The following is a 23,264-nucleotide window of genomic DNA, read 5'->3' as shown; positions in this document are numbered from 1 at the left end:
AGGAGTGATTGATCGGATTGTAGATTATCTGACCAACACTAACGTACAGTTGGGAGCTGACTATTTCGTCGGCGCGCTGAGTAACAAGCGCGTGGATGAGGGCTCTTTCACTGCTGCAGAGTTATTCAATGCTGCTTCCATCGATGAGGTCGGGTTTGGACCGAGTTCGACGATGATTTTGGAGAAGATCGCTAGAGCGCTCGAAACCGATATCCAACCCGGAGATGAATTCATCATTAGCTATGAACATGAAGGTTTCTGACATTATCTTCCTGTATTGCTTTGTAAAAAACAACTCAACGCTCGTCTTAGCAAACAACGGTCCTTGGAAGCGTCTGGCTGAGCGGCGCAACGCCGTGGTCAAATACTGGCAACCTACGCCAGTATCTGCGGAAAACCCTTACTCAGTCGCATACAAAGTCGAAGAACTGCTGCCACTCGTTTCTTCACGAACCAGGCTGGTCGCCATCACCGCATGTTCCAATATTTTGGGATCGTTGGTTCCTGTGGAAGAAGCAGTGAAGGCACTTCGCCAGCGTGCAAAAGAACAGGGCGCAAGAAAGGTCGAAATGTCTGTAGATTGTGTTGCATACGCACCACATAGAAAAATGGACGTGCGACAGTGGGATATCGATTACTGCGTGTTTTCTGTATACAAGGTCTCGATACCCGCGATTCTCTCGATTTCACATCTGATACTGTGTTTTACAGGTGTACGGGATTCACAATGCTGCCGTCTATGTGCGCTCGGCTGCTCTGAAGACATCTCTTATGTCCATCGCACATCATTTCTTGAAGGTGGACGACAAGCCATATAAGTTGCAACCAGGTGGTCCGGGCTATGAGCTGGTGTATGGCGCAACGGCAATCGTGCCATATCTAAAGTCGTTGATGCCAGAAGATGAGCAAACCCTATATCTCTGTTCAGGCGTTTGTAGGCCTGTAGACGGGCAATATATATAGCATAGCCCACCGGGGGTTTCAATAAGAACGAACATGAACTTACACATTTATCAAGGTACATGGGCAACCATGAAAAATATACGAGAAGACAGGTTCAACTATGAGGACGTTCTGTTATTTGCAGTGAACCACTAAGACTTTCAAGAGTAAGACTGCAGTAGGACTCCAGAAGTTGGCTGTATGCCAAGATGCGCATCTCTCATACATAGTAGCAGGCATGAGGCAAAAGGAGTCGCAAGGGTAGAAGATATGTCTGCCCAAGGGTCGCTGTACGGCATGTCAGTCGACGTCAAACAAGTATGATGTGAGGCTAGACAAGGGCCTCGGAAGTGGATTGTAAGTATGAAAAACGTACGGAGTGCGATGAAGAATGACAGTCGTAAAGGTTGTTTAAGAGGTCTCCAAGGATCGGAATTTCGGGCAAAACGGAGATAACCTCTGGTGCGGTAATGAGCTACAGAAAATATGATCAGCAGTGAGAAATACTAGGAGAACAAGCATACCCGTTTCTTGAGATCCACTCGTTTGAGAGAGAGCGTTTATGATGATGGTGAGAGCGACAAAGTCGTTGTACGTTGAGTTCAGTGGCAGTGAATGTCGATAGTGCATTGAGGAGAAGTGCGCTACCAGCCTTAAGCTGGCGGATGGATGTCATGCGGAGCCCGCGGTAGACTTTTAGATGATTACGCCTATCCCAGTCACCACCCTCCTTGATGAATCTGTATGATATGTCAATTCAATTCGCGGCAAAGTTTTGCGATAGCGCACCTTTTTGCTTTGGGGAGGTTCTCAGTGATTGGGCCATTATTACCGAAGAAAAATCCTAGTCGGATGAGAGTGAGCACCATATCTATCCTCGAGCCTAGGCCAGGTGTTTTCACAAGGGCAAGTTTTTGCGCTGCGACTGCGCCTTCCTTTACGTATAAATAATATTCAGTACCTGTATGACTTGGCATAGGAAAGACATACCTTGCCACCAATTTGAGTTAGATGATTGGCTCTGGCTTTCAAAGCGTCTGATATCTCAGATTCCCCCTCTTGCTTCTCCGCCTCTGCTAGTCTCTCGTCTAGCTTCCTGAGCTCTTCCTCATTATCTTTCTCCATCGATTCGAGCAATGCAGAGTGAGGCGTTAGAGCACCTGCAGATATTACTCACTTATAATACGACGACATTTCTGCATACACCACAGATCAAGTCAATAACATTAAGATGATCTCATTACTTACTGTCTGCCATGATTACTTCAAGTAACTGTTTTCTTGCATTGTCGTGAAATTGCCCGAGCATTGGTGAGATAAGAGTGAATAGGTGCTGCGGGTGGCTGAGATTTGGTATCGGAATGATTTCTTCTGCCCCGACTGTTAGGCCATAATGAGCTACTGCAACGGCGAAAGGCCCTGGTGCAAGGCTGTGGCATGCACGCTCAGCTTCGGGGCAAACGGCCGTACCGAGCTACCGCGACGGCGAATGGCGCTGGTGCGAGGCTGTGGCACGCATGCTCAGCTTCGGTGCAAACGGCTGTATCGAGATTTGCGACGTTCGCGCAGCCCGAGGCTCATAACTAGCCTTGGATGAGCGCCGAAGGCACAGCTCCAAAGAAGTGGAGAAAGCAACAAGGTTGTGGGTGATGTGCGACATTAACCTCTCTGTGTGGTGCCTTGCAGTTGTAGATCTGCGATTGCCCCAGAGCCGAGCGCACGAAGGTGGGTGGCCAGGCATGATTTTGGTGATGTGGGTGTCGGGGCCGAAGACGCGGATGGGGACGCCGAGGGACTCGCCTGTGTGTTGGTGTTAGTGGCGATGTCAATGTCAATTTATATGTGGGATGGACTTACCAAGTAGACGCGTGGCTTGGAAACCTTCTTGCCAGTTGGGACCGCCGCGACGGACGTAGATCTTTGCTTTGTGTGCCATGAGTTGAGTTTTGTAGGATGCGGGTGCATGCTTCGATTGATATCCAAAGTAAGGTGGAGGGTTGAGTTCGATGGCCTGCGTATCACCAAAATGAGCGTCCAATACGAAACGATAATCGTCATCGCACTTTTTCCGCGTCGAGGAGTATTCCCACTTGGACGTGTAGATAAGCCTGAAGTGCGAGGTTCGCAAAATCAGTATTGACGCATAAACTTGGAGTTAACTGTGTCAGGAGCACTCACTTTCACGATACCGCAGGCAAGAGAATTCGGATTGGGATGAGTGGTAGCTAGCTCTTAGACGCGCAGAATTTTGCCTCATTTGAGAAGTGCGATGGCCTGACAGCTATCTTGTAAGTAGCAAGTAAATGAGACACCATTGACGTACCTTAATAAAGAGTAGATTATTTCCAAAATGATTATTTTCCAAAATTCCATCTGAAACATTGGTCAGTGTACCAGACCACGACCACTGCGAGTATGAAGCACTGCCCTAGAGAACGGTAGACTGCGAAGGCATGATGCAAGTTTAGGGTTAGGGCTTATCCATATAAGGGAATCCGTCCCAGGACGGACCCTAACCCTAAAATCAGTTTCCAAATGAATCAAAGATAAGCATGCTAAACGTAACCTACAACCCTAACCTACAAACAAGATACTCCATGTCAACAGTGTATTGCTCGAGAAACTTGTCATCATAGACCGGCAGTGAAATAGTCACCAGCCTCGTCATGACGTGCGCCATCCAAGGCCTTTATTTCGAGTTCATGCCTAATGTGCGAGCTGGAAGGAATCTTAGTGTTGATGACCCAGCGTGGCTGCATGATACTTACTTCCACAATACAACATGTGCGATCATCGGCATTCGGACAACCGAGTTCTTTGAGGAGCAGGTTTGCCTCGTCATGTTGATCTGCACTGAAGAGAGCGATGGCCTGAAACACAGAGTGAAGTAGATTGCATGCGAGGCAACTGTAACGTACCTTGATGAAGAGTAGAAAATGAACAGTTTCTGAATCTCGATCACATGAATGCAACATCAAATGCTGCCCTTGCGTCCCTATGAACACCGGTCTGTATCAACTGAAATGAGTTTGGAAGACCGCATGCTTGCAGGACTGCTTCACCTGTTCGTGACATGTTGACCAGGGCATACGCTGAAATAAATGTCATTCAAAGCATTGTGGCTTGAACGCATAAGACTCCGGGGTTCGAACTAAGTGAAAACAGAGGGTGGGCGGAAGGAGTGAGACTCTAACCGATCAACAGCATCTAGATGCGAGCTCTTCAACGTCTCCAGTCCAAAAAGAAGGAACGTGTAGGGTAACTCTCGAGCTAGCGGATGAGTACTGGACGAATTGTCAATATAGATTCGAACTGTTGACTTGACGAACACACCTAAACAACTTGTGCGCTCGCGCAGATCGCAAAACGAGTCTTTGGATGAGGAACATCACAGTCGAGCGACAATATCTGGCTGCTTGCAATCGACTGAATAGCATCTGTAGAACTAAGGTATGCGGCAAGAGCAGCCAATGAGCATGAGTCGTTGCTCGATCGATTTCGTCCTTGTTGGTCGGACTATAACCGATGGGATGGTAAAAGGGATCATCACAGCTGTTGGTTGTTAATCACTCGGGAATTTAGAATGCAAAAGAAATCGACAAACTTTGATGAGGCCGAGAACACGCCCTTCCCCTCCTTCACAGTCCCAAACCAAGATGCGAGCACTTTACACATGATGACCACTTCCATGTTAGGACGTTCCGCGATGACCCACGTCCACGTTTCAATACCCGCAGCGACCACAGAGGGGGTGAAAACTTCAAACGGTAGAACTACCAAAAAATGTACCAAGGTGTAGTCGCACTAGAAATTGTCAGAACGGATGCCAGAAACACATAAAGCTTGGTCTAAGCTTCTCCAACGATATAAGAGTCGCTGCACAACGGAATAATAGACGCTGCAGATCTTGAACAGTTAAAGAGCTGCGTTTATTCCAAATGTCGTTCATCGTATCGGCCATCTTGTCCTTGAAAGGCTGAACGCCAGTGCATTGCATCTGAGGAGCTACTTTATCCAGCGAATCTTGATCTTGCAAACGTTAAGGTACCCGGCCATCTATCAGATAGACCAACTTACTTTTACGAGCCGCAAGCCGCAAACCGCAAACCAGCAACCTCCCCTGAAAAATAACATTTGTTCGCAAATTGGCTAGCAAGAGCGGGTGCACGATCAGACTTCCAGTTTGATAGGCTACACAGAGAAGCTACGATGTAAAATGATCAGAATACTTGTACGTTAATTAAAACCGAGCACCTACAAAGTTGTCGGTGTACAGGACCAAGTGCCTTAGCAAACGTTTCGGTAACAGAAGCTCCTAACTCAGCAGAGTCCGCACCAATCAGTGGTTGCGTAGCTACGAGATATTTCTGTACGGAGGACATGAAGGAAAAGAGTTGCAGATGACAATAACAAAACGAACCTGAAGCGTCGACTGGAGCTTAATGGGAGCCCGGCTGAGTGTGAGTTCAAACCACATGTTGGCATTGCGCTGCAGCTGTCCAAGGATGTCATTTCATACTTTGTAGTCGTCCATGAGCTGTAACGTGATGCCAGTACACTCAGAGTGGAATTCGTACACTGGGTTGTACTGTAATTGAATTAAACGTCAGCTACTCGCTTAATAGAATCATGTTTCTGTTACCTCGTCCGTAAACTCATTCTTGCATGCATGGCGGAGAAGAGTAAGGCGCTCAAGGATTGCATACACCAGTGGCGGGTCGCACATGAGAGAGGGAAACGATGTAATCAGGTTGAATAGGTATTTGGCAGCGATGTTCCAAGCACAAGATATGCGATGAGTGCTGGCTACAAGCAGTTTGTGAAGTTCCTCTGATAGATGGGCCGGTAGTGCCTGCTCCACAGCTTGGGAATCCATCTCTCCCATACATCCACGCATAACCTGTTGACAATTTAGCTCAGCGCATCATATCTGAAGTCGAATATTACCTTGTCAGCTATAGATTCCATGCATACAATAAGATAGCTCTGTCGATTCAGGCTGCCATTCATGAAGTATGACACTAGGGAAGACGGGAGACCAGCAGCAGATCGCATACTCTCGACGTCTAGCATCATCAACAAGAAGATCGCCTGTCCCGGGGACAAGGAGCGTATCGCGCTTGCGCGATGTGGAATATGGCGTGCAAGGAACGACCGGTGTTTCGAGATAACCTGTCAAAATCTCTAAGTATCCTCCCTTTCGAAATGACGCAGAGCACTAACAGAATGCGCATGTTCATACCGGATGAGAGTGCTATACTCGATTTCGCTCGCTGCATGATGAGCATTCTCGAGCACCAGAGTTGGCGTCTTTGTTGCGATTTTCGCCAGTGCAGGCATGAGCCACGTCATCGCGCCCTTCTCCTCGCCAGATGTAAAGTGGAAGAGGACGCAGAGGAATCACATGTTCCGGAAGAGGCCTGTAAGCTCTTGCGGAACGACCAGGTGTGGAGAGTAATCTGGATGGGTAATAAGCGCTTCAATCGGCAACAACGAAGGGACCAGCTGCTCGATCATCTCTTCTGTCTGAATCGAACATTCAGCACAATATTGCAATATGTGAGCAAACTTACCTTGACGTGTCTGTCATACGTCGCCACGTTCTGGATAGCAACGCCTTTGTCTCCGAAGAGAGTGAGCAGCTCGACCAAGTATATGTCATACAAATCAGGCCTTTGGTCCAGTTCACGTGCAAGCCTGGTCTGGGCGGCCAACACCTGCTATCCATCAGCATGCACACCATTGACATATAATTTCCTACATACCATATTATTAGAGAATCTCGAGTCTTCCAGGTTCGTAGCGCGATTGATTGGCAAAAACGCACGCGCAACGTCTATATACGATTCTTCAGGAGCTACGAGCGCAAGATCCACAAGGTTATACACGATCGCAGCCTCGTGAGTCGGCTTCAAAGTCTGTAAGCGCTGCAACAATATCGAGATCATAAGATTTCTTCCTGGCCCGCAGTACGGAACTCGAGTGCAAGGCGCATGAAAACGGATATAGTCGTGATCCCAATGTCCCGCTTCTCTTCGTCTGAGCGACCGTGTAACCCTGTTTAATCGCTTTGGAAGGTCACATTATCATTGGGAGAGGTGATCGAAGAAGCGTAGAGGGGGTTAGAAAGGAGTTGGTTGGAAGAGGATGATTCACTTATTTCTTTGGAGGTCGCAGCGATGTAATTGAGGAGAGAGTACATGTTGAACATGATGGTGTCGTCACCAAGTGACAGCTGGGAAGGCTTGAGGTGTATTGAAAAAACAGGGTGAGGAAAGACATACCTTGATGCAAAGTGCAAGGCATTTGGCAGCTGCTGTCAGGGGTGGGGGTGCGCGTTTCTTGGTGATGAATGCGAACTCGAATGTCGAAAGACAAGAGGCGACGAAATGAGTCATGACGGAGATGGATCATAAAAGACGGAGCGATCTCCGGGAAGCTGTAAAGGATGAGCCAACGGGAGTTGCGACAAGGGACTGGAGGGACTCGGAAAGAAGGTGCCATTGAGAGTCCAGGGGTAGAGAGTAGAAGTGACTGCACGGTACAATCCGTGAACAGAAGGCGTGAGGTGTAAGCACATCTATTGCTATTGAATCTTGATTAATGTTAGAATTCTTGCGCGAAAGTCAGGTTTACCTAGATAGTCTTATGTACAGTACATGTAACACATATTTGAAGTTCGAGTCTCAGCCCTGCACAAATCCTTGAATAGCGCTCGTCAATTGCCCAGATTCATTCAACGCTTGAACAGAGAGGACAAACGGCGGTGTGACATAGTGTGACGCAACGATTCCCATGAAATGCAAAACTCGCACAACTTGGCCGCTTACCATTATGACGATCAATGATGCAAATGCATTAACAACGTCAATGCAAACGACAACAGGCCATGTTTCGCCCACTCATGACGATAATCTAAGCTACCCTTCGAACGAGACTTCTTCGAAATATTCTGAACGTTCTTCAAGTCGGAGAGTGACGTTCCTCACTCGAATATCCACTGCCAAAGACGTCAATCAGGTCATCAAGGCCCTTGAGGAACTTCGAGAACACATGAATGAGAGGTACTCTCATTGCTGCTACTGCTTTTTAATGTCTAATCGCTTCCTCGTGTCACTAAGGTCGTCATCAAGAACATTGAGGATCCCGCACCCTTCTTTGGCTGTGCCTTGAGTGAGTGGTGCTTAACAAAGTGGAGAAGACGGATGACGAGAAAACAGACAGAGTGTTAGATCTGACATTCATTTGACGAAGACAATGATACAAAGCCCCGAGCCACATATGAGTATCTGCTATAGTAATAGGTAGCGATGCATGGGCACCAAGTTCCCGACTTCCACTTCCGATCACTTTCTCATCGGCTGTCTACTCATGCTCCTGTATATGCTGTGAGGTATTTATATTTGCCATGGCATGTACCAGTACCTGGTTATGATCATGATTTTGGCTAGTATCCATGATTTTTATTGTCTGTTTCGAGGTTTCTCATCTCTTTTATCAGCAGTCACTAGTGTAGTCACTTGTACTTATTTAGCGATCTCAATTTTATAGGTCTATCCTAAATCTTCACACCCGCGCACCTCGGGCTAACCTGATTATAGGTCTGACCGGTCACCTAGTGGCGGCTGACCACCACCGTTCAGTTTAGCCCTATACTGGACGGGAAATACATCAAGAATTTCTCAAATAAGTTATGAACGGGCGTGCGAACACCCGGGCCCATGAGTTTGACTAGGGGGATAAGACAGTCGGACACAGCTATTTGAACTTGTTCTGCCGGAGTCTTGAGAGCTTCGACCAGTCTGTTGACAATGCTGGGAATGCGTGTGTCCGAGGCATCGAGATGCCTGGCAACGCGTCCAAACAGAATGAGAACGGCTTCCTTGATTTGATCCCCAGTTTCATTCGCAGTACTTGGGCCGCCTAGATGTTCTTCAAAAGTGGAGAGTAGCTCCGCAAGCCACTTTGAGCCATGGATATTGATCATGGCAGTTCCAGCTTTAAGCATGCCGCGGCGCACGTCCGATGACCTGTCACCTAATGCTTCGTCCTTAATCAAGAATACGAAGAACGGTTTAACCTGGTCCTCCGTGAATGATGGAGCCAAGTGCTCAAATGTAAGGGCCACTGGCAGCGACGTACATAGTACAACGACACGTAGTACAACTGAAATCTTTCTCTACTCTACAGTTGCTCTACAGGTAAGGAAGTGCAGTTGCTGAGTTGATCGAGAAAGGTTACTATGGCCATATAAGGTGAGGAAAGCTATCAGAACATCTCTCGCTGTGATCCCCTGCAGGCTGCAGTTTGACATTCTGCCGGATTCTGCCAGCAGAGTTCTGCCATCTGCTGGGCAGAACCGGTTCTGCCAAACCGGCTGGCAGAATGGCAGACTTCTGCCCACAACACTAGTAGCCACTGCCACTCGGGTAGCCCATGGATCGGAGCAATCGAGGCTAGAAGCAATAACCATGCCCTGGGCATCAAGTGAGGATCATAATCGGAACTAATGTATTGGTCGAACTCGGGTGCAAGAATTTTAGCCTTCAAACTGATTAGAGCTGAGCACGTAAAGAAGGATGAAGAATCATACCAATTCCCGGTAAAAGTCTTGTAGAGCAGCTATGGTCAGTGCACTCTTTCGAGGCCAATAAATTACAACCTCCGCGATGGACGATGCCGTGCTGGTTCGAACATACGCATTGTTGTGCTCTAATAGAAACATTGGAATTTAAGTATAGAAACACGAACTACATACCGAGATAGCTCATGAGCTTGTCAAGGAAGTCTTCTGGCACATCCAAGCCATTATCCTCCCATGCGTGATTAGCGAGACGGGCATTCTGCTCGTCATCGTCATGGCAGGCTATTCAAAGTTGCGGAGACCAATCAAGATCGGTCAAATCGAATGGCTACGAAAACGATAAACACAAGTAATGCAAACTGCGAGAAAATGATGCTGACCTGGATGGCTTGTAGACATGTGTTCCTGACGTAGACCTCTTGCAATAGTGTGCCATCAATGAGCACACCGACCTCATCACGGGTCGCATTCGACTGCACAGCCTCTCCGAGGTCAATGAGAACAGATAATGCTTACTTGCTAAGCCGCGGCTGATGCCTTATGGCGTGGGGGACCTGCCCCATGGTTGCTGTTCGGGGAAATGCTGCATCCAAAACTGCAAGAATATTATAAGTGCATCAACTCTTACACCAAAGACATACATTCGCTGCAGTGAAACTTAATGATGTTAAGCACGAGAGTTATTTGCTCGAGTGCTTCATCGCCATCATCTTGGCCGGTGTCTACACCACCCTTCAGTAACACCTGTGCAAGGAGTGGGAATGCATAGGAAAAGGTTGCAGCATCAAACGGAGTTTGTTCTGATAGCGATCGCAGATGATAGATAACGCGTAGCACAAGAGCTGGAGAATTGTCAACACATCACTTGTTTTTCAGACGACGGGTAAAACCTACAGCTAAGTTGTTCAGCCTGCAGTTCCTCGGGCACCAACGCTATCCCAAGACTTCGCAATATCACCACACCAACCCACTTGTGAAACGTGTCCAAACGTGCTGAGCAGCACTTGGCGAGGTCCTAGCATGGAAGATATGTGTGCAAAGCGCCCAAAGGAAACCCACACAGACCTACCAACAAGCCGATCAGCCTCGATCCTCGACCCATAGCTCCCTCCAATAAGAGCAATAAAATGGAGGAAACATACATGCGCAACTCGGGGACATTAATAGATGCTAAACTCTGAATGTATGACAACCCTATCGATTAGACCTTTGCGCGGAAGTCATTTCTGCACACCTAACCTGTTGATAGGGGTGATAGGGTGACACTTGCAGGGGTGGGCCGGACGCACCAAATATGTAGATATAGACAGCGGTCCAGGAAGGTCGACGGCCGCCTCAGCTATATGCACTAAACCGCTCCCCACCATGCCCCACGCTATTCGAAGGAGGTACAGCAAATGTGTATTCAGCCGGAGGCAACACATACGAGTTCATACCGCCACCGATTCCAATATTAGCAGACGGAGCAGAGCTCAACGCAAAACTGCTCTATGCTGGGTGCTGCAATCCAGGTTGGGCGTATGAGGTCTCCGTGGGAGGAAACGTGCCATCCCGCGGAAATGATGGATAGTTTCCTGTGTGGGAGTATTGGTTGGATTTTGGGGCGAAATGATATACGTTGGACGGGGCCGTCGTGTCTACGGGCGTGGGATATGAGGAGTTGTGTTCGATGTTGTTCTGAATATGATTGTGCGGCACTCCTTCTTGCATGGTGGGTATACTGAGCCTGCGGCTTGCTGTGGTGGGCTCCATGGGACCTAGATAGGTGTTGGCGCTAGTTTCAGGTGGGAGCTGCGTAGCCACACGTCAGCATCTCGTCAGAAACGTTCGAGGTAAAATGACTAATTACAGGATTGTAACCAAACAAAACCTCGCTCGTTCGCAGACCCGAAGGGCCAGGGTCCTTGCTGTATCCAGAGTGTGGACTTCTGCCGGGTGAAACAGTGGAAGTAGGGGAAGAGTACCCTGGTTCCTGTGATAACAGGTGTTCCCTGTGTTGGTAGGAAAATGAAGACGCGGCGTTTAAGTGAGCCTCATTGAGCGATCCCTGGCTGGACCGCATGTTCAAACCGGACATACGCGTTTCGAGGTTGGATGCACTGTAACGTAAAAAACATCAGCGAACGAACGTGTCGATCATAAAAGCGCAGCGTACCAAGACCCTTTCCTGCCATTAGAATCGAAATGATCGACGCCAACACAACTGCTGACGTCCGAATAAATTGCACTGGTCGCGCTGGTGTCGCTCCCACAGATGCTAGCAATCGAGCCGAATCTAGATAATCCAGTAGAACTGTACGAATCCTCCGTGTCCTGATCTGCCTCGTTGTGAGGAAATGCCCATGCGTGCAGGTTCCCGGGAGATTCTGCATCCGGTGAGACATGTGGAGGGGACCCAGAAGTCGGAGCGCCAAACTGGAAATCAGGCTTTGGCAGGGGGCCAGGAATAGGCGACGGGAGCGCTCTAGAGCTCATTGTAAAGTGGTTGTCCGAGAGCCGGCGTGGCACGTGCGAGGACGGAAACGGTGGACGAATCTCCGGTACAAGGGAGGAGCGAGTAGGCGAGAAGACATGGGGCTCTGACACTCTATGAGCCGAAGAAGGGCGGGTGTAAGGGCTGTAGGAAGTAGAAGAGCTGTAACTTGTTGCACGTATGCTTGGCCCACCGAGGCCAGACGGTGGACGGGCCATGGACTGACCTGACCCTGCAGGAGATATGGGCGGCCTGAGAAAGTTCGCGTCATTCTTCTCCTTTGCAACGCGTGCGAACGGATGATGCATGAGCCTAAGGAGACTGACGTCCATAGACTTGCGTCTATCTGGGAAGTGGGAAGGTGGCTGGTTGGTGTCTGTACTTGGCGTGGACGCGGTGATTGGCAGCGACCCTCTACGTGTGTTCAGAAGGTCATTATTGTCCTGCCAAGTCAAGTCCACTGGCAAATGGCGAACATGTGGGGGAATTTCGGCAGGAGTGGCTAGGTTACTGTGCCAAGCTTCTGTAGGGGGCGCAGGAAGAGAAAAGGAAAACTTTGTAAGAGGACTTTCAGCTATTGGTGATCGCTCCACTGGGTGTGACTTTGGTGAGGGTGGTTGATCGTCTTCTGCAGGGGCGTGGGTTTTTCCGTGGGGGTGGAAGAATTGGAAGAGTCATTGGGGAAGGTGTCCCTGGAAGACTGAGACTTTTGAGGAGAGTGAGCCGAAGGAGAATCCTGCTGAGTCGAGTCCTGAACTCTTTTACGAAGAGCCTTGTCCTTTGCACGCCTAAGAATGAATGAATGAGTTGAATTAGAAAAGCGAGTGAGAAGAGAGCGCAACATACCTGTTTTGAAACCACACCTTTCGGTGGCACGCGAGATTGAGCAGTGAGGACGCGACGAATTGACGTTTAGAACACACCTGGACCGCACATGGAAGCATATCAAGTTCTGCTGCTAACTTTTTACGCAGGGCAGCATTTGGTTTCGTATCTTTACGAAATATATCTTCCAGGACCTTGAGCTGTATACGAGATGTACGCTTTCTATGCTTGACCTCGTTTGGAATATAAGGAAAGAAAGTTCTGAAGTTGGGTCTATGCCTGGAGCGAACAATGAATGGATACAGGTAGTTCCAGCGGTATACCTTGAACTTTGGTCCATTTGGTTTGGGAGGAAGTAACTGCGAGAAGGAGTAGGAAAGAGATCGACGCGATATAACGCGGAAAGAGGATTGGTGTGGGAGGGAGAGAAACGAGAGTGAGGTGTGGAAAGTCTAGCCATTCGAGGCAGAGGGGGAAGTTTGGGAGCATGAGGTCGTGGTGGACGTAGAGGTTGTCTTGGGATCCGTCGTAGACATAGATATCTCGAGTTGGGAAATGTCATCTTCTGTGTTTGCGATGGCTAGGAGGTTGTCTGTTGGGAGGATCTCGAGTTCTGAGCGCTCGTCATCTTCGGGGTCCTGCACGGTGTTAGATGCAAGTAAAAGAGAGACAAGGCAACCGTACGTCTTTGAGTGTGATATATGGATCGTCCTAGTTATTTCTATAAAATGCAAGTCCTCTAATATTGCTGAATGGACCCATGCCTGTGAAACATCAGCATCACTGAAGAGGCCGTGTCGACAGACGTACCATCTTCTTTGACATCGCAATCGTCGTATTCATCCAACTTGTGCTGCGCAAGATCGTCCGCCTTCTCAGGCACATCGACCTGTACATCCCAGTCCACCTTCATCGACGCATCCTCCTCACTTCACAATACCATCAGCAAACATAACAAAGAGCCGAATCAAAATCACGCACTCGACCCATGCATCTTCATCACCATTATCATCCGCATCATGCGCCTCAGCACCTTCTCATACTTTTAACAGTATTCCGCGCGCGCTCCACCTCTATCCACGCATCCTCAAGCTCGATACGTGTGACGCGCTCGAGTTCCTTCTCATTGAGGACAAATTTGGAGGGCTGGTTGGCTGAAATGCCGCATTTTACCCTAAAATTCGGGTAAGATATGTGGGATGTGCGGGACGGGGATTAGTTACCATGATACACAGGAGATGAGGTTGCTCATCGTTTGTGATGATGAGCATAATTTTTGGTGATCGTGGCCACGTGACTACTTATATCAGACTCGAAGGGTGGGCTGCCCAACATACGAGCAATTCATTCCAGAAACATCTCCAATTCCTTCTACACCATGCAGGCATCTACTCGTCCGTCAAAGGCGAGTAGAAATAAAATAAAAGTCTGACTTCATGTTGAGGCCTCACGGCAAGGACTTCGGCATGCAACCCTCCTCATCACACACAGGCAATTCGATTATCTCGCTAGCCTGATCGTCAAGAGGACGGGTGCGAAGGTAAAGTTCTTCTGGACGACAAGTCTGTATTCAAGATATGGCCCGAGGAGAACGCGTTGTCGTTTGCTTTGGTCAACAGACGACTTGGCTTGTGATTGGTCACGAGGGATGGAACATGCACATCCCAATCTCATAACCAGCTGATCTCACTTTCTAGCTTTTCGTACAAAAAATAATGAAGAAGCACGGATACGAGGCTACACGCCGAATGCACCGCTGATCTTGGCCCAAGTAAAGTTCAACCTCTTGCCGGCCAGCTCTGTCGAGAGTCCATTCCTTCGCATCTTGCGAATAACCTAGAGTTGTTCGGTTCAGAGAGCGAGAGTAGTAGACTCGATAAACAGCAGAAAATATACCCGTGCATGCCATTACCTTTTGGTCGTAGTCTACACGACATGTTCTTCTACTCACGACACTACGCCCATGATCATCGGTCGGTATCCCATGCCTCCGCCTTCTCCCACCTCTATGATTTCTTGTCTTCATTTCCGTCTGACGCGTCCACTCGAAATGCAACTCCAACGACAATTCCAGTGTGGCAAATCGTAGTGCTATCATGTGCAGGAACTTGAACTACCTCGGTCTCTTCAACTGCAAACAATTGCAGAGTAGGGCATGCCGAAAGGGATAGAAGGAGATCAGCGTCACATTCCGCCCTATTACCCTGGCAGCACTAAGTGCAGTGAGGACTTACTGGATGGCAGATCAATTTTTGAGACGTGAGACGTGAGTGCATGGCTGACAGTGATATTGGACAGCCATACTTTGATGATAGATACATAGTAGAAAGCATAAGTTTTGAAGTCACTTCAAACTCACTAGTTCTTTCGATCGACAGTACTCCCCCGCACAACGCACGAAGGACATATACTCGGAGCATCGAATAAAATTCTAGAGTAGACAATAGCACAATAGAGAATGCAAAACATGAGCAGTATGCCAGTGACTCGGAAGGTGATCTTACAATTGATGGGTGGTACAATGGAATAAAAGAATCCAGAGCAAAATAAAGATGTACTGACAGATGAAAGCAATCCGACATGATAGAACTACACACCGATATGAACGAAAACCATCCTCTGCTCAAGCGGCACTTTCGTCTTCACTGCGTGTGTAGCACAGTTGAGTGCCCAGGCCGCCTTCGTGCAGTCCATGACACCTTCCTCCTTCGGGTGGAACATATATTTGTAGAAAGCCTCAACGATGTGTTTTGCGACGAAATTGTCAACCTCCCACAGCGTGCCAACAACGCTCTTGAACCTTGAAAACTGGAGACCAGCTGCGAGGTGAATGACTTCGTCGGGTGTCTCTTTATCCCCGACCGCGGTATGACAAGTGGATAAGAATGCGAACTCGGCATGAGGAAACCCTTTGTCCATGATATCAAGCAGCGTCAGATGTTCGTCTCTCATGACGAAATGGGAGTGGTAAGGCTGCACAGGGTCCTGCTTGCCATGGCAAGCAAGGTGCACCCAGGTGTTCAATCCCAAAGCTTCAAGTGCACCTGCCCGTGTGGCTGCATCTCCGGAAATAGTAGTACGGTTGGCTGTCGCTTTGGGAGAGAACAATGGCCTCCTCGACATCTTCATTCTTTCGAGTATCCGTGAAACGAGAGCGAAGCGCCGAGCTCAAATTGAAAAGAGTTCTATGGCGCTCTGGATGGTCAAGTCGCATTATGCGAAGGGATTCACGATACAGATCAATGGCCTCGTTAAGATCCTCGCTGACATCCAACTTGACATATCTGATCTTGAGCGCGGTGGCAAGGTTGTAAAGTGTGATGTCACGAGTTGGATGCCCATATGGGTGCAACATCAGTGCCTCGCAACGGAGGCTGATAGCTCGGGTGATGTCATCTCTGGCACCGCGTTTGTTGAAACGGGTGACAAGAGCGCCCCCTAGGGTGTCCAATGAGACATCACGAAATTCATACCCAACAGGGCGCAGGCGCAGCGTTTCTTCGTGCAAAGAGATGGCCTCATCGAGGTCATTAGGATTGCCTTGGTGATTGAAGCGATAGACACCGAGTCAAACAGCCAAGTTATTCAAGTAGCCATCACAGCCAGTATGTCCCTCGGGGCACAGAGACACGGCTTCACGACGAAATTGTATGCATTCGTCTAAATCATCAATGTTGCCGCTTTGTACAAACCGTGATTCGAGAGCATTTGAAAGCTCGTCAAGTGCTCTTGGACGGCGTTGATGACCCACAGGACAGAGCTCGAGGACGACTCGTCGAAGGCAGATGCCTTCATCAGATGCGTCTGTTGGAATATTGTTGCATTCACCGATCATATGATCGGCACCAGTCCCTGACGCAATGCTACGAAGGTAGGTGCCCTCTGGACAGAGAGGCAGTAGCTCATGATAGAGTTGGGCGGCTTCGCGGATGTCGGCAGCAGTACTTTTCTTGCTGTGGCGCCAATTCAGCGCTCGGGAGAGAATATAGAGAGAGAAGGGACGATCGGGATGGTGCTGCGGACGCAATGCAAGGGCGTCGCGGAAGAGGGAAATGGTGGTATCTATGTCTTGCAGATGATTTCGGATGTAGCCTAGAAGGCGGGCCGACGCGAGGTTGGTGAGAGCTGCTGCATGGTCAGGATGGCTGGCTGGACACTGGTCCAAAACAAACTGAAAGTGCTCTACAGCAGCGTTCAGGTGAGAGACCGTCCCGCTTGCAATGTATTCGGCAAATTGCGCGTGGCCTGCATCTGTGAGTCGAGTAATCTTGCAGTCTACGAGGGACTGCAGATGGCCCTCCATCAGAAAAGCTAGCAGCTGAAGCCAGCGTCACTCACATCAGACAGTGCGCCATCCTGATCGTCGCAAGCCTGTACAACGGCAGCCTTCAGCGTGAGGGATGGGTGGACGCCGCGCACAGGTGGGAAGGATAGATCTAAGAGATGTTAGTATACGTGCATGAATGACGAGCAAATCACTCACCAAAAGGTTCATCTCCATGATTGAGTAGCTCATCCCACGACTTATGAAGTTTACTGATGACCTCTCCACTGCCTAACATTCGATCGGCCTCATAGGACGCCCAGATCTCCACAAACAATTCAGGTGAGGCATCTGATTATCTAAACTGAAGGTCAGTTCTCGAATCGTACCTGGAAGTTAACAAGGACTTACAGAGTCACAGTATCCCCCCACAATACAGATCTGTCGGATGATAAGACGCCGATTGCCGATTTCCAGCGCCTCTGAGAGTCAACATTGATTGATACGTAAACACCTGCAGGTATGCGCCAGGAGGGGACTTGAAGATTACTTCCGCTGACGACTGTAGATAGAGCATGAGGATTAGAAAACGGATACGGAGATGATATGGAGCGACTCACCATCAAGTCTGATGCATCGGTTTTCTGAGCTAACAGACATGATAGTGCGATGAAGCAAAATGATGAGGATCGAGGATGATATGCGTGGTGGGCGGGATGGGTGGGAGTGGAAGACGTGGGGTAGAGATATGGGGACTATGGATAAAGTTCAGCTGAGAGGGAAAGAAGAGGTTGAGGGTTTAGGCCCAGGTCATGCTGCACGTGTAATTCCACATTGTTGAGGGCTGTTCGGCACGATAGACGCTGGCATGATTGCACTAAACGCTGAGAATAGGGATCACTGCAACTAGGATTAGCAGAAGAATTTGTGCTAATGAAGTGTAGACAAACTGATGGTCAGTCAAAGGCGAACATGGCCGGTCATTTGCAAGGTCAGAGGGGAAACACGAGTCTCGGAGTGTTTTGTGATACGGTTGCTACTCCTGGATTCGTGCCATGGGATAGAATCAATGTATTTCCTAAGGCAATGACAAACACTACGACTCATTTGATTAAGGCTAGACAATTTGAAATTGCGAGAACAAGGTTGTTCGTTCAACTGAGACATGCTGCCATGATGCCAGCGGTAGTGTTTACCACCAATTGCGTAGATTAGTAAGCAGAGAATCATCATCGAGATCGAAGCCAACCAGGCACATTAACGGCTTGTCCTGCGGCATTCATGCACATGCTCGGCATTTAGGGGATCTGCCATGTTTGGGCTCGCTGCATGTACGGGCTCGATGTCAGGTGTTGTAGCAGAAGCTGTAGAAGGTACATCAGAAAGTAGAGCAGGATGCACCACTGATGGTACAGTGAGAGATAATGGAGGCGCCCTAGGAGACCTGCTTGGGGCTGCATCAAGCACAGCTGAAACTATTACCGAAGTCCCATCAGGTATGGACAAGGCCGCAGCAGCTACTGTGGGAGACCCCGTAGTGGGGAGTGCAGTGGGAGATGAGGGTGGTCAATTTAACGTGTTTGTCAAAAGCAATCAATGGGTTCGCCTTCACTTCGGTTCTCTTAGTATTTCGGCTTGCGTTGGATAGCACTGGTGCTCATTACATATCTTGAGATCATTTCTCTTAACAGTACACTGGGTTAAACGCATGACTACAACCCCGTACAGGTCAAACAACCCAGCGACTACAGGGAGAGGGAAAGCCGATCTTATGTCAACAAGGATGGTATGACGTCAGTCCGAGACTGAAAAGTATTAGCAAGCAGAGTGCTAAAACGTATAAATGACATACTTACAGCATCACAGTAGACCCAGGCTGCAGTATCAGCCAAGACCTCAGTTTTTGACACCTCCGTAGCCTGGCAGTCATTGTACTTGAACCAGTTATTAGGTTGTTCCGGTACATGTCGGGCATAGAAGAAGTGGTTTCCAAATGACAATGATGAGCCGCGATGTATGAAGATGGAGGTCAGCTCATATGCAACCGAGGTATCATCTTTCTAAATGTTCTCCAAATCTTGAGTTCGACAATCTCAGCCTCAATGATATCCTGTTCGCTGCTGATATTCGCGACGAGCTCTTCATCAACATCCAGGAGAATAAGTGTTTCTTGCTTTGACAAGAAATCAAGGGTGTTTTTAAGCGATGTAGGGAAAGGTGCGTGCTGAGGTGCTCTACGCGGTTAATTCACAAACATACACATGGGGGCTTTACCTCATCCTGTGTCAGCAAGCGCATACGTTCGCATCGCGTGTTCAATTCCGCCTGTGCTTCCTTTGGCCTAGCCCTCTTGACTGGATCTGTGGTATCAAGGAACCGGCCCTATATATAGTCTCGCCAAACTTGACAAAAGCTTGCGATTTGTATGGTTGTGAGGGTCTCTCTGTTGAATTGTACTTGCTATTGACTTGTTTAATATATATTGCTGAGCTATCTGGTGTCATATCCCGTATTCCGGACCTACATCCAACAATATTCCCACGCCTCATCCGGACCTTCGGACACCCTATCCATGTCTCCAGTCCTCTATCCATCCGGATCCCCGCACCCCTGCACATCCACATCCCTTTACCTCCATACCTCAGCTAGCCTGCATCAGTCATCCTTTGTCCCATCACCCTAATGTCATATCCCATATATCCACGCGTCTCATCCGGACGTCCGGTCCGATCCGATCCGATCCGATCCGATATACAATAAGCTTCCTAATTCATTCCTGTGCATATAACGTTAACACAGCCTATTCCTCTGTTCGGTATTCCTTGTCCTCGGTATCTCGGTTATACTTACTACCGGTACGCTTACTGATCCGTTAACCTATGCTTCATTTCCGACTCGCGCTTGATAACTTTGCTTATGCTTCATACATAGCCTCGGACGCTTGCTTACTGATCTTTCCGTTATTTCCTTAGTATATAAACTCTTGTATATGTCCTGTAGTTCCTCAGTCTGAATATCATATTAGTCCTCGCACTAGATCTCACTCTAAGTCCTCACATCAGTTCTAGTCTATCGACTTAGTCAATATCCATCTCGGGCCTAGGGAGAAATTCCCTAGGCCAGAGCTCCACTTATCCGCTCATCCGATCCTCCGAAGTTTCCGAACGTTCGTCCGAAACTTTCCCGCGGTCCTCCGGACCTATTCTGCTTCGGACTTTGTCCTTGCAGCCTTTCCTCTGTTTGCTTCTACTTAGGACTTGTCCTAAGTAGCCATTACACGTATCCGTATCAGGACGAAACCTCATCGTAATTTCTGGAAGTTCCTCCGGAACTTTCCCGCACTCGTCCGGAAGTTACTTGCACTCGTCCGGAAAGTCCTTCCGAACTTTCCCGCGCTTCGGACGTCCTTCGGACATCATTCTGAAAATTAAGGGCACATACTCGGGTAAGGGGCGCAGCGCACGAGCTGAAGCCAAGCCCCTCGGAATCAGTCCTACCCTTTGTGCACAGTCTTAACATCTGGCCAGGATTTACCTGAAGTTGAATCTGTAACAACAGTGGTAGATCAACCAGTGTCAGGTACCTCCATTCTGGCTTTCTCACCTTCATAACCAATGACATCGTCAAAGTATCTGCTTAAGCCATCGTGAATATCAAAGCCGTTATCAGTCACATTCACAGAAAGATGCGAGAAGAGGTCTTCTTTTTCGTGTGTAGAAGTTTTGGGACGCCGCTGGGCAGGGACTCGAGTAAGTCTTTGCTGTAATTTCCCAAAGAATAGCCTAGTAGATTGTGAGTTACATATGTGTCCAATAAGATTCAAAGTACTCGCCTTTTCACAACAATATTCTGATTGTCGGTTCAACAGCACTTCAATCGTTGCTGCATTTGGATATGTTTGAACCAGATGTGTCCGAGTGTGCTTGATAAGATCCACCATTCCTTACTTTATCATTTTGTTAGCTGTCTTCTCTGAGAGAGAGAATGTGTGTTCCGGTGAGTAGTACTCTTTCTTGTTAATACCTCGACACTTCACACCAATGGTGTACACAAGAAGGCTCGCAATAGTGGTTGACATCTTAACTTTGCTGACGTTGCTAAAGAGGCCACGGTCAGCACAGCAAGAGCAGCTACACCAGACATGTTGTGGAAACGTCCACCGCGAACACGATCGAATAGACTGTGGGCCTTCCTCAATTTGTCCTTGACCTCTATCGTATCCATGAGCCCCAAAAAGATAGACTTGCTGCACATATCTCACCGTTGATAGCATCCATTTCAAAGACCCTTGGCTTGATCTGTTTGTCCCTGATGTCTTGAACAACATCTGAGTCTGTGGATGTTTCGGTAGAAGAGGACACTGGGTTGACACTGACTTCTGTCATATGAAGAGATTTGTTCTCCGAGACACAGAGGCTCTTTGCCTAGAGGTGGTGATGTTGTGAACACGACTCCACACATGAAGAAGAAATAAAACAGCACCTTCCCCTTCAAGTGCTCCAGAAAGCGTACTTTGCGATGGCTTCGCATACTTCTCTCACTGGAACTTTACAAGTGATTGTCTTTCCATGATATGTCATCGGCTCACTGTCGCCATCGTAAACATCAACTGTAACAGACATAGGTGAAATGAGTCAAAGAAACTCTAGACAAAATCGCACTTACTCTCGACGCTATGGCAACTGTGCAGAAAAGCCCGGATGTAGCCTTTGATCGTACTAGAACCAACGAGTTGGTGGCTGATAAGATATGTATTGTGCGAGGAAGAGATAAGACACTCCTAAAGTGGGCGCATCATATCATGCCACACTTTGCCTTGTTGCTCTATGAATGATGGAAGACAAAAGAAACGAGGTAAGACCATCAGGTGACATGACCAATTCCAGAGACTGAGAAGATGCGCAAAGTTTGTGAGCTATGTAGGTCGCTGATACATCAATTAGAGCTGTGAGGGGACTGTAAGAACACAGTATCTGATTGGGAGAAGTAGACAATGGAGCAGCAAGCAATCATGCGGGCGGAGATGCGGGTCCTTGGACGAGGGTGGAGAGGGTGGCGGACTGGCATCCGATGAACATCTGGTTTCGTAATGCCATGCATGAACAGTTCTAACAGCACAGGGTGGGACAATGTAAACTAAATGACAATCAGTTTCGCAAAACTAGATCAAACCGAAGAACATACCTTCTGAGTGTGACGCACGAAATGCCCAAAGATACTAAGATCAAATCACCCGTCGTGGCTGCAGCATAGTTTCTTGATATCTGGGCGGGCCTTGAGCAATTTGATGAAGCGCTGGAAGTCAGAGAAGTCAAGAAAACAATGGCACTTCATGTCTGCTTGCTGTGCAATTGTGGGCTTTTTGTGCGAGGAAAAATGATTTTGCTCCACCTGAAACATTCGCTTTAGCTCCTCTGTCGAAGTGTTGACATTTAGGCGTCTGAAGGGCTTCTCCGCTTCATCAAAATGCAACTTCTGGTCGCTCGACTCATCCGATGCCGTCTAGTACTGCTTCTCCCAGATCGCATGTCTGATATCTTCATTTCTGAATACATTTCTAGTTGAAGCGATCAAATGAAGGGTTTTGTAGGCGCCATTGAAAATGTAGATGATGGTAATCCATCTGTCTTCATAATCCTGCGCGAGTTGGAATTGTTGGCGATAATAGCGAGCGTCGGATGAGAAACGAAGTTCCTTGATATTCTCGATAGGGACTGCAAACAGTCCAGTACTGAGTATGTCAAAAGCCCAGAAGAGAGTCGCAGCCTGAAGTTGTTAAAAGTATGTACCAATCCACAGTGGCAGCTTTGCTATGGCAAGGGGTAATTTACCCCTTGCCATGACCAATTTCCCCCCTATCCCCCATCCGATTTTTGTAATCGATGGTCTCCAATACGACTCAAAGTTTGCCACCTCGGTCTTGAATACGATTTGGAGTTTTCCAGCTCCATCTATATACCCGCTCATAAGCAGCTCGCTGTCTGCAGTGATATCAGGTCTTCTGATCTGTTTGCACAATCCCCATCTCAAACTCACAGGCTTTCAGCTTCCCGCGATATCCACCTGCAGCGATGACAACCCATCGACCATCTCCTGATACCGCCTCAGATCAGTTATAACACATAATCACGCAACTCAATCAATGGTCCCTTCATTCCTTCCCTCCTACCTCCATA

General features: G+C 48.3%; 7 protein-coding genes across 7 annotated transcripts; 2 read left to right on the top strand and 5 right to left on the bottom strand.

Annotated features, from left to right (window-relative positions):
- Positions 1-50: 50 nt before the first annotated feature.
- On the top strand, positions 51-1,177 carry HD556DRAFT_1386795 (pyridoxal phosphate-dependent transferase). Its single transcript, XM_041303425.1, has 3 exons — positions 51-254; positions 313-659; positions 712-1,177. The coding sequence occupies exons 1-3, from the start codon at positions 173-175 to the stop codon at positions 961-963; spliced, it is 681 nt and encodes a 226-aa protein (XP_041158093.1). The 5' UTR covers positions 51-172; the 3' UTR covers positions 964-1,177.
- HD556DRAFT_1310082 (26S proteasome subunit RPN7-domain-containing protein) lies at positions 1,078-7,340 on the bottom strand (the record flags this gene model as incomplete). The annotated part of the gene is made up of 29 exons (XM_041300366.1): positions 1,078-1,230; positions 1,319-1,417; positions 1,538-1,682; positions 1,732-1,877; positions 1,933-2,102; positions 2,191-2,372; positions 2,421-2,742; positions 2,800-3,090; positions 3,121-3,223; positions 3,266-3,370; positions 3,711-3,812; positions 3,861-3,951; positions 4,005-4,034; positions 4,137-4,226; positions 4,276-4,494; positions 4,547-4,715; positions 4,840-4,971; positions 5,020-5,133; positions 5,201-5,309; positions 5,363-5,437; positions 5,462-5,530; positions 5,585-5,842; positions 5,917-6,114; positions 6,166-6,306; positions 6,385-6,468; positions 6,516-6,659; positions 6,708-6,860; positions 7,025-7,177; positions 7,227-7,340. The coding sequence occupies 29 exons, from the start codon at positions 7,338-7,340 to the stop codon at positions 1,078-1,080; spliced, it is 4,161 nt and encodes a 1,386-aa protein (XP_041158092.1).
- A 2,486-nt stretch (positions 7,341-9,826) lies between these two features.
- Positions 9,827-10,842, bottom strand: HD556DRAFT_658172 (uncharacterized protein). Its single transcript, XM_041311219.1, has 5 exons — positions 10,596-10,842; positions 10,421-10,541; positions 10,168-10,368; positions 9,907-10,121; positions 9,827-9,854 (listed from the first exon to the last, which is right to left on the bottom strand). The coding sequence occupies exons 1-4, from the start codon at positions 10,668-10,670 to the stop codon at positions 10,039-10,041; spliced, it is 480 nt and encodes a 159-aa protein (XP_041158091.1). The 5' UTR covers positions 10,671-10,842; the 3' UTR covers positions 9,827-9,854; positions 9,907-10,038.
- A 172-nt stretch (positions 10,843-11,014) lies between these two features.
- HD556DRAFT_1445471 (uncharacterized protein) lies at positions 11,015-14,076 on the bottom strand (the record flags this gene model as incomplete). Its single annotated transcript, XM_041306936.1, has 12 exons — positions 11,015-11,317; positions 11,376-11,625; positions 11,682-12,522; positions 12,603-12,787; positions 12,846-12,862; positions 12,923-13,103; positions 13,148-13,276; positions 13,329-13,572; positions 13,635-13,753; positions 13,806-13,818; positions 13,868-13,998; positions 14,048-14,076. 12 exons carry the CDS (start codon positions 14,074-14,076, stop codon positions 11,015-11,017), a joined length of 2,442 nt encoding a protein of 813 aa, XP_041158090.1.
- Positions 14,077-15,411: 1,335 nt separating this feature from the next.
- On the bottom strand, positions 15,412-15,826 carry HD556DRAFT_1386769 (uncharacterized protein; the record flags this gene model as incomplete). The annotated part of the gene is made up of 1 exon (XM_041303424.1): positions 15,412-15,826. The coding sequence occupies exon 1, from the start codon at positions 15,774-15,776 to the stop codon at positions 15,414-15,416; it is 363 nt and encodes a 120-aa protein (XP_041158089.1). The 5' UTR covers positions 15,777-15,826.
- A 2,574-nt stretch (positions 15,827-18,400) lies between these two features.
- On the top strand, positions 18,401-18,736 carry HD556DRAFT_1445469 (uncharacterized protein; the record flags this gene model as incomplete). Its single annotated transcript, XM_041306935.1, has 2 exons — positions 18,401-18,461; positions 18,504-18,736. 2 exons carry the CDS (start codon positions 18,401-18,403, stop codon positions 18,734-18,736), a joined length of 294 nt encoding a protein of 97 aa, XP_041158088.1.
- A 1,845-nt stretch (positions 18,737-20,581) lies between these two features.
- HD556DRAFT_1445468 (uncharacterized protein) lies at positions 20,582-21,473 on the bottom strand (the record flags this gene model as incomplete). Its single annotated transcript, XM_041306934.1, has 4 exons — positions 20,582-20,634; positions 20,692-20,870; positions 21,182-21,299; positions 21,350-21,473. The coding sequence occupies 4 exons, from the start codon at positions 21,471-21,473 to the stop codon at positions 20,582-20,584; spliced, it is 474 nt and encodes a 157-aa protein (XP_041158087.1).
- Positions 21,474-23,264: the final 1,791 nt, after the last annotated feature.

Source organism: Suillus plorans (genome assembly GCF_016647745.1).
Source record: "Suillus plorans strain S12 chromosome Unknown HD556scaffold_44, whole genome shotgun sequence".
NCBI classification, from domain to species: domain Eukaryota; kingdom Fungi; phylum Basidiomycota; class Agaricomycetes; order Boletales; family Suillaceae; genus Suillus; species Suillus plorans.
The sequence above is the reverse complement of the archived record's forward strand: the minus strand, read 5'-3'. Positions and strand labels throughout refer to the sequence as shown.